Below are 9,825 nucleotides of genomic sequence, written 5' to 3' on the forward strand. Positions count from 1 at the left end.
TAATGAGCATGAGTTGAGTGTGAAGTTTTGTTGAAAATATATGAATAAGTTAAACACGGTATATAAGATAAAATATGTTTTAAAGTTCTAAATTGAGGACGATGATAAGTTAAATTACTTTTTTTTATAATAAACTACTTACTATACTCTTTAACATGAGTTCTCCATTTTGAAGGACACTAACAATATGAAAAATAACCTTGATCCGAACAAAAATATTGTTTAAACGTGGTCTTCATCATTATTTTTGTTAATAATTTTACCTATTTCAATTTGTATTGACGCTTCTTAAATTCTATTGTAAAATCTAAAATTGTTTGAACTTTTGTAAAATCTAAAATTAAAATGAGTTCAATTCATTTTTGAAAAAATTTAATTTTTTTCAACCCAATCCGGCTCAAACCCGTAATGAGTCAGGTTAACTCACGGGTTAGAACTCATTTTGACACATTTATAACTAGTGTCCTCCATGAGTGATGTATCACAACGATGGTCTGGCCTGCACTTCCAGTAGTGGAGGCTCGCAACTCCCCCTTTCCTAAGAATGTGCGTTGTAAGAAAAAAGATAATGAGAAATTAAAATAGTTGAACTACAACAATAATTTTTATTTTTTAATTAATTTTGAAAAACATGAGTTACGTCGATGCATGTTGGAAGTTCTATATCAATTAGAAATAAGACAATTTCATAGTTTATAAGTGGGGTGGGGTGCAAACTTTACGTTACAAGCTGATTTTGTGAGGTTGAATTAGACTTAAACTTCACTATCTAACATGAGATTAGAGTTAGGTTAGAGCCTATCTTAGTATAGAATAAATTTTAACATCATCAATTAATAAAAATTAAAACTAATATTTTTGACATAACAGTGACCGTATATAAATTTTGACCAGAACCATTTCTAATTTTACATTAAACTTGAGAAGGTATATTTTTCTCATATAAATATCTTACCCGATAGTTGTTTACAATGGTTGTGAAGTTAACCGGTGGGAGAAAATTATTAAACCTTTTTATCTAGCAATAGTAATAATATATTTTTTTTATCGTAATTGTTAAAGTTGTTTTTGATAAAGGCTTTTCACTACTATAAATTTTGCGGCTCTTATTCACTCACACACAGAAAAGAACAAGTTGCAAGAGGGTTGAAATGAAAAAGTTGCATGGTTGATTTGGTTGGTTGGAAGTTGTCTGATGTTGGAAATTCTTGGAGACAAGTTTGAAAGTTGCATTGCATTATTATGCTAATTCGTACAAATGCAGAAGTTGGACCCGCTCACACTGCTGCACAAATTGACTACCACCACCGTCACCTATCCATTCCCATGCATTTATTTTACCCACTTTTCAACCTTTCTTTTCTTACAATTCTTTTTTCCATAAAATAATGTGTTATCATCTTTAACAAAAATATATCCACCATATCTCTACTTTTAGATGGGTAGACACTAAAGATGTTTCTGGTGTAAATTTAGCATCTTGAAAATGTTTTTTTGATGAATTACAATAATATACGGGTAAAATCTTATTTACATAGACCCAGTTTGTGAAAACAATTAAATTTCCAAAAAACAAGTCTCTTCGTAAAAATTAAAGACAATGAACCTAATAAAAGATCATTGAAAAGTGCGTATAAAAGTACCAAGAACATATTTTCTCTCCAATAAGTCATATTTGTTGTACACATCAAAAGAAAAATTGAAAAAAAAAGCACACCACTTTAATGCACTTTTAAAGTCTAAATATTATCTGATATGTATTCGCTCTTACTTCCGACATATGGAAAGCGTCTTAGCATTTAATATCATTGATGGAATCCTAAAACAAAATGTAATTTTTTTCTTAAATAAAAAAAAAAAGAGTCAATTTGGTTAATTAAGGTTCTTTCTTTCCTTCTGCTATGGTCCATGTCTTGTTTGTTTCTTTGTCCCTTTGTTTTTGTCTTTCTTATACAAAAAATGCTCATCTGAGAAATACTATTTAAGTAATGCGCAAGCATGGTACGTACGGTGATTATAGGCTGAGAGAGAACAGTTCTTATACTCGGACATAAAATATGTGTGAATAGAAACTAACAGAGTAGTTTTTTCAATAGAGAAACACTTCAAAAATATTTTAATTTTGTTTGGAACTTGTGGACTTTGCTGATCGTGACTCTTTAGCAATGATATGATCAACATGACGGTGAATGGTTCAATGAATAACCAAAAATGTGTTACATGCTTACTGGAATAAAAATAATTACTTTTTATTCTTTTGGACATCATATTTTTTTATTTTTCTCTTTAAGAGGGACTTATCCTTTACCTTATTTGTAAAAGGTAAACTAATTACATGGTAGGACCAACTTTATTATTTCCGATTCCAATTTACTCGTATAAAACTCAACATGAAATAATAGAGTAGTAACATCCAAATAAAGAGTAGTAACAGATTCAAAATCAATATATAAGTAAACAATCCCCTATTCCTAAAAACAAAATATTATTGATTGATTCAACCATACGTACTATTTATTACTATAGTAACTCGATTAAATTTTATAGGTTATCAAAACATCATTTCTCAAAAATAAGATTACAGTGGCCATCTGGCCATATCTACATTTTGACGACAGCATGAGCACACTTGCTAGAGAAAAGAAAAAGTGAGAAGACATTTATACATATAAATATTGCAAAGATAGATTCTAATGCATTATACAAGTAACTTTATTCTATCGTTTTCTGATTGCCAACAGAGTTTGGCTGATTAACCCGTCACAAAAATTCCGGGCGTGGCAAGAAAGACCGAACCGTTTCGTTAAGCAGATGCAACTAATTAAGGTTGTGTGTGTTTGTTTTCCGTCGGAGGATAAAACAAGCACACACTCAGACTATGCAGTTCTTCCCAGTTTTCTACCGGTGAACTCCTCCATCACCGGGTGAATCAAAGTTCCCTCCGAAAGACGTGACCAAAGCAGAGAGACCACCCCTGCTTGCTCCGCCACCGATGCTAAGACCGAGAAGATCACGGGTCATTGGCTGGCCCACGAATGGGGTAGAAGGGCCCAGCATCACATCACTCCCACAGGGAAGCCCAAGCCCAAGGTTATCCACCACGGGCTGGTTCTCTTGCTTTACTTGGCCGTTCCATTGTGCTGTTGCGGTTGCATTCATGTTAAAACCCTCGTCTTTCCCCATGGATGATGGTGATGTCGTTGCTAAGCCTAGGCCACGAAGAAGGGAAGCACTGGATGCACCCATTTGAGCTGCTTTTTGGAGCAATGCAGTGGCAGATAGTGCAGGTTGAGGAGATGCTGTGAAGTGGGAAGGGTCGTTGTTGGAGAGATATAGTGGTGAGGACAGGGAGAGGGATGTGGGTTCTCTCAGATTAGTGATGGCGTTAGGGTTATCGGAGCGAGCCAAACTTGACATGAGGTTGAAGAATGAGGAAGTTGATGGTGACGGTGATTGAGACTGTGACTGAGTTGTCGTTGTGGACGGTGCCAACACACTTGCGAAAACAGTGGTGCAAGAACTGGAGCTGGAAGGGGTGCTGCTTGTCACGAAGCACGTTGCTTTTGGAGACATCGGTGACAGCTTCCTTGGGTTTTCTGGAATTTCTAGTGCCAATGACAAAAAAAGGTAAACAAGGGTAAATAGTTGAGGACACAAAACGAGGAAAAAGAATTAAGACAAAAGTAGCAAAAGAGATAAACTAGGCAAAAACAGAGTTAAAACTTGAAAAGAAAAGTAAGCTTTTTAGTTTTTAAATGATTATATATAATTATACTGTAAGGGAGTTAAAAAGCATGAAATTGAATATGCATGGAGCAAAAAGTGAAGCAATTATAGAGGTTTTTCCTTTTATTCTCAGCTTCAACTTCAGATATAGTTTCTCCTTCAGAACAACTCCACCAACCGAACAAAAAGCTTTACACCTTCCTCATATGAATGTTTTTTTTTTTTTTTAGGAAAGATGCAGCTTTGGTGCCTGATTACTAAGAATTTGATCGTAGAACTTATTGGCACATGTGTATCACGAAGGAGAGTACCCAAAGTAACATTGGTTTTTTTTCATATGAAATTTAAGTTAATAATGATAATTTCGAAAGAAATCATGGCTTAAAAAACATGTTTGATTTTTATTATATCTAAAAAACCATAATTGTTTAGCTAAGGAAATAAAAAATATCTCAAATAAATTTATTTTGAAACCTGGACTCTCTTGTTATCAATTATTAAGCAATTTTAATAAATTGAGAAGAAATATAGTGAGCGTAGATCCCATCCTTATCTCCTCTGCAGACCCATCCTACCGACCCTTTGCTGGGATTGGCACTATCCACTACAGCTAGACTTGTCGTTTCTCCAACAAACACAAGAAAACAAAAAATGTCAAAAAAAAAAAAATGCATTTGTACCACGAGACAAAAAACTCATCCTCCCAATTCAAATCATGCCGGCCTCATGCTTTAAACTTATAAGCTACATTATTTTATATATTCATCTTAAAGTATTTCCAGTTAAAAAGTTGACGAAAGTCTGAAAATGTTTCTGAAAAGTTCACGCAGGTTGAATTGAACCTACGAAAAACAGAAAGCGAAATACGTAGCAGCACAACTACGTACCTGAGCTCTGAATGGACAAGGTTGGAGACACCACAGACGCAGAGGGAGTAAGTGGAGGCGCAGGGGGCGAAGAAGCCACATCAGCGTTGCTACTGCTAACATTCTGGACCTGGGCCTGGGCCTGGGCTTGGACATTGGTCCTGGCGCTCTCTTGCGCTAATACATCGCAGAATGCTCTGTGCGTGATGAAACTATCCCTCCTACAAGAAGATAAACATTACTGTTAGTGACATTGCATTGGGGAAAATTGAAATAAAAAAAAAAAAGTAGATAACAGAAGAGAAGTATTTTTGATACCTAGAGAACAAGGTGCCGCAGTCGCATCGGTACTCTCTGCTGCCACAGGTTTTCGTATGGGCTTTCCAGTCCGACTGTACAGCGTATTTCTTAGAGCAGCGTTCGCATTTCCACTTTTTCTCGCCGTGTTTTCTGCAGAAGTGCTTCTTGATGCCGGTGAGGTCGCCGAGCGCCCTAGCGGGGTTGTGGTGGACGCACGAAGGCTCGGGGCACACGTACGCTTTCTTCCGCGGTTCCTTGCTCCCCCGCTGCCGCAGCTTCCACGGCAAGTTGTGACCGCGCCGGTGAAGCTGCAGGTTCTGATCGCGCTGGAACCCTTTGTTACAGATCTCGCAGACGAAACGGTTCGTGGCCATCAGTGTCTTCGGTGACAAAGCAATCACTTCAGCATCTGGATCTGAAAAAATAAAAAATAAAAACACGCAAAATCCAAAACAAGGAATATTCATAAAGTCACTCGAACTGAATATATTTATTATATGTAAGACATGAAAATTATGGTTAAATAAATTGAAAGTAAATGAATCAGTATGAATATACCTGGCATTCCAGGGAGGTTTCGCTTCCGTTTGGGAGGAGGTGGCAGAGGTTGTGGTTGTGGTGCGATTTCCGAAGCTGAAGAATGTGTGAATGGTGAAGGATTCTGAGGCTCCGCCATGGTTATTTTATTTACTAAGATGAACTGAAGAACTCCTCCGGAAGTTCTTTTTTAATTACTTTGCCCTTTTTGTAGGACTTATTTGTTTCCTTCCCAAAGAGAAGTGGTGGTTTCCCTTTCCGTCACTGCTTACGAAGGTCGTCTTAGGCGGCACACGGTGGAGGAAGTTAAAGGAGAGAGAGAGACAGAGAGAGAGAGGGAGAAATTATTTGAAACGAGGATGATATGTCATATGTACTGAAAAATACTAACCAGGATAAAGCGGCAGGAGTTAACCATGGTTAAGCTGCGAGGGGGACAGAACTGTTCAGAAGGTTTCTATCGAAGAAAACAAAAATAAAATCTCTAACCTCTGTATTTACTTTATTAGTAATTAAGAAATTAACATAGAAACTACGTTAAAAATACATAAAAAGTTAGGATACAAGGTTATATTGATAATATTTTTGGCAATATTTTTACCTTAAAAACATAGAGAGAGAGAGGATATAACGTGGGCGCCAAGTTTTCCGTGGAAAATAAAAAATGTGAATCCCACCGTCCACGTGTTACAAGAACCGGGTTCATGACCTTTGTCGGGAGCAAAACCTCCTAGCGGTGCTTGTCGTGTAGTTCAGTGAGTATCCATATATCAGAACGAATATTTTATTTATTTATTATTTCCACCTAAAAACTCAGGAATAGTTAAAGTAGCACAAATCATATTTATGGGTAATTGTTTGTTTCATGTTATATACCATTATTATCATTACTACGTTCTCATAACACTATGATGGTTGTCAATTCCTAACCAACAATAGGATTGGATTGTGTAATAAGGGATAATTGAAGGAGTGAGTTTGTCTCACTCAATTGTAATCCATTATATTCAATAATTGAATAATTAGTGACACTTTAGTTAAAACTTTTATAAATAGTATTAAATCTTAAGCTTTTAGTTTATAAATAAAAATTAAAATCCGTTGTGTGTGTATTGACTTGTAACATCATAACTCTACATATGTAGCATTAAAATTTGACTAGTCTTATAGTCACGTGCAAATATTTTGACAATTAAGTAAGATGTGTATAAAGTGTAACATGATGAAAGAAATATAATTGTAGTATAACATTGAGATAGTGTCTCTAATGCATGATGGTTACATTTTTATTTTTTCATAAAGAAGAAATAATAATGAGACATCACGATACTATAATATTAATATTAATTATATGTTGAGACTAAAATAAAAACATAATTATTATGCAGGGGCATTTCAGCGTATTAATGTCATTAGAAAATATAAATGTTATGATATAAATAGCTAATAATAGGTAGATTTCAAGACCAATTTCTTTTTTTTTTTCAAAGATGTCATGATTATGATGATAAAGGTGAAGGGCATTTTGGTCTTCTTAGATACTTGTTGCAATTAAGCTTTATTGACTTGCATTGCACTTCACCGTAAACACCATTTTAGAATTAAAATTATCCTAGAGAGACAGTCAACCGAAACCGAAACCCTTAATTTTAGATTTTACATTTTTAGAGTATATAATAAAGTTTTTAAATAAATTAATGCATTAAAAATAAATTGTATTTTAAAAGCACAATTGCGTATGTAAAAAACATCTTTTAATTTTATTAATTTCTTTAGCTAGAATTTAAGATTTTGAATTTTATTTTCAAAAAATACACGGTTGAATCTTCCATCTAATGAAAAAAAATAATAGTTTTAAAAAAATGAAAGCTACATTTTTAAGCAAATTTTTATTAATTTAAAATAAAAATATACTCAACTCAGCATAATTGTAATTAAAATATGACTCACTGTCTCCCAATTTGTTTGAAATTTGTCCAAATACCTTTCAGAAATTTATCAAATTTCAAATGGAATTTAGGATAGCTTTGAGGCACGAGAGTTTACTTTTTTTTCTTTTAGTTCTTACTTAATTTTTTATCGTGAGTTAAATGTAATTATTTTTAAGATTAAATATATATTTAGTTTTTGACCTAGGTGTGAAATTGAAATTCGTAAATTTTGATATATTTTAATTTTTAATTTTTAAAAGTTAGTATATATATTTGTTTTAATATAATGATATTAATTTATTTGAATTTATTAAACAGTGATTTAAGCTAATATTAGTGTAATATGTAAAAATCACGTAAATAATTTAAATATCATTTCAAAACACTTTTAACAAATAAAAAAATGTAACATAATTCTATTAATAATAATAAAATTTCAACATTAAAATATAACAAAATTTAGAACATAAACAAATTTGTCTTAAAAATATATTTAATTTTTTTATAATATTTATAGACAACTCATTATATTTTTCAGAAAACTTGCCTTAAATCTACGTTTTTATTATAAATATATGAATTTCAAATAAGATTACAGATTTGTTGTAAAAAAATACCTACAACATTTTATCTTAGAGAAAATATAGCAAAATTATTATCATTATCATTAAAAAAAATTCATGTAGTTAATTATAATTAGGTAACCAAAGTAGTTAATTATAACTATTTTCTGTTTTGATAAACAGTCAAAATTTTAATTTTGAAATAGAAATTGTTTTTAACATTATAACTATCAAAGTTAAGTAGTAAATTAAGTAAGGAGAATGGCATATGATTATTAATTTAAAGTTTTAGAATTAAAAAAATGACTAAGGAATATATTGTAGTAAGTTGCATGATTGGTAGAAATAATTAAGAAAGGTAGTAATGATGAGGAGAGGGGGCATTGGCAGTTCCCATCAATAGATGAAATGAGAAAAGGGTTGAAATTGAAGAGAAAGAAGAGAAGAGCAGCCAAAAAGATAATCAAACTCCAAATCATTACATTTTTTTTTTTTCCTTTTGCCATTATTATGCAAACTGCAAGCAAGCCAAGGGTCCCAAAACCCACCATACCTTACAGCTGTATCTCATCATCATCCCATCACCTCTCACTCAGATAAGTACTTCAAAATATCAAATTATTTCAATTTTATTACTATTTTTTTATAAAATATAGTTTTATCCATTTTATCATTAATCTAGCCTATAAATTAGTCAACCTTTTTTCTCTCTCTCTCTCTATTTAGATAGAGAAGACATCTGTTTCTCAATTTATACATTAACTATTTTTAATAAGATGCGAATAGATTATTATTCTAAAATACATTTAAAATGTGTTTTGTTTGATATTTTTTTGTCAAGAAGAAATATGAAAACATTAACAGTTTTTTATACCATTTTTATATGCGCCACCAATTTACTTTTTAGAGTAATATGTTAAAAGTATAATTATATTATTTGAATAAATATTAGTTAAAATACGTTCTTTGTATTTTTTTATTACTCATAATAAGAAATACATATTCAAAAATTAATTATTAAAATATAAAAAATATATATATATAATAATATTTTATTAATTATTATTATATGTGTAATTTTTAATCATAGAAACTAATAGAGTTAGTTATATTTATAGAAATGAAAATGCTGAAAGAGTATCTAGTGCAGTTAAAGGACAAATATGTATTAATTATTTTCAGGAGAGTAGAGAAGAATAAGATGTGTACGCAAATAAATAAAAAATGGTAGAAGGGTACTTAAAAGGTAATTATATAACATAAACTCTATTACTTATCTCCATAGATTTGGTAAGGGTCAAAATCAGAGGTGAGAAAAAAAATCCTAACCCGACCGCATCCGTCCAAATGAATAAAAAAATAGGTAGGCGATCAGTTTTACACGGATTCGGATAATATTGGATAAATGGTGAGATATAGAGAGTAAAAGCACTCATATTTAAACCAAACTCTAGTCGTCGTTGTTGTTCTTTCACAAAGAGGACCCTCACTCACCCTAAAACTTCAAATGCTCAATCCCTATGCAACATTCCTCTTCTTTTAGGCCTCAAAATCACGATAAGTACAATTTATGGTGTACGATATGCGTCTCCTCCGGTGTATGATCTATGTCTTCTCCTCCATGGCGAGTAATCACATCACACAAGACCACGTAGACTCAAGTTCGATGACGCAGGACTATCTATCGCCTGTGTCGCACAACACTGATGCTACCACAGTGTGTCACTCACTTTTTTTCTCCTTTTCTCGATTGATTTTGGATTTTGGCGATCCATTTTCCATAATGCAGAAAAAAAGAGAAAAGGATGGCTTGTTCTAGGCTATTCCTTCTTTCTACGTTTAGGGCACAGAGAGCAGAGGAGCGTAAACATCCAACAACAACAATCATCCATCTAAAATAAC

At 32.6% G+C, this 9,825-nt stretch overlaps 1 protein-coding gene and 1 long non-coding RNA gene across 2 annotated transcripts; one reads left to right on the forward strand and one right to left on the reverse strand.

Moving 5' to 3' along the window:
* Positions 1-2,633: 2,633 nt before the first annotated feature.
* On the reverse strand, positions 2,634-5,797 carry LOC114164855 (zinc finger protein GAI-ASSOCIATED FACTOR 1-like). The gene is made up of 4 exons (XM_028049626.2): positions 5,451-5,797; positions 4,911-5,307; positions 4,614-4,813; positions 2,634-3,605 (listed from the first exon to the last, which is right to left on the reverse strand). The coding sequence occupies exons 1-4, from the start codon at positions 5,566-5,568 to the stop codon at positions 2,899-2,901; spliced, it is 1,422 nt and encodes a 473-aa protein (XP_027905427.2). The 5' UTR covers positions 5,569-5,797; the 3' UTR covers positions 2,634-2,898.
* Positions 3,491-5,612, forward strand: LOC146883992 (uncharacterized). The gene is made up of 2 exons (XR_014984332.1): positions 3,491-3,627; positions 4,548-5,612. It is a non-coding gene; the product is annotated as an uncharacterized LOC146883992 (long non-coding RNA).
* Positions 5,798-9,825: the final 4,028 nt, after the last annotated feature.

This window comes from Vigna unguiculata, chromosome 9, assembly GCF_037176805.1.
Source record: "Vigna unguiculata cultivar grain cowpea cultivar isolate G323 ecotype 2 chromosome 9, ASM3717680v1, whole genome shotgun sequence".
In the NCBI taxonomy this organism is placed as follows: Eukaryota; Viridiplantae; Streptophyta; class Magnoliopsida; order Fabales; family Fabaceae; genus Vigna; species Vigna unguiculata.

Excerpts from the sequence above, each read along its gene's own strand:
- LOC114164855 (XM_028049626.2), bottom strand. The coding sequence starts at position 5,568 with ATGGCGGAGCCTCAGAATCCTTCACCATTCACACATTCTTCAGCTTCG. Across the intron at positions 5,308-5,450 it reads AAACCTCCCTGGAATGCCAG|ATCCAGATGCTGAAGTGATT; the intron begins GTATATTCATAC and ends TTATTTTTTCAG. Across the intron at positions 3,606-4,613 it reads CTTGTCCATTCAGAGCTCAG|AAATTCCAGAAAACCCAAGG; the intron begins GTACGTAGTTGT and ends CATTGGCACTAG.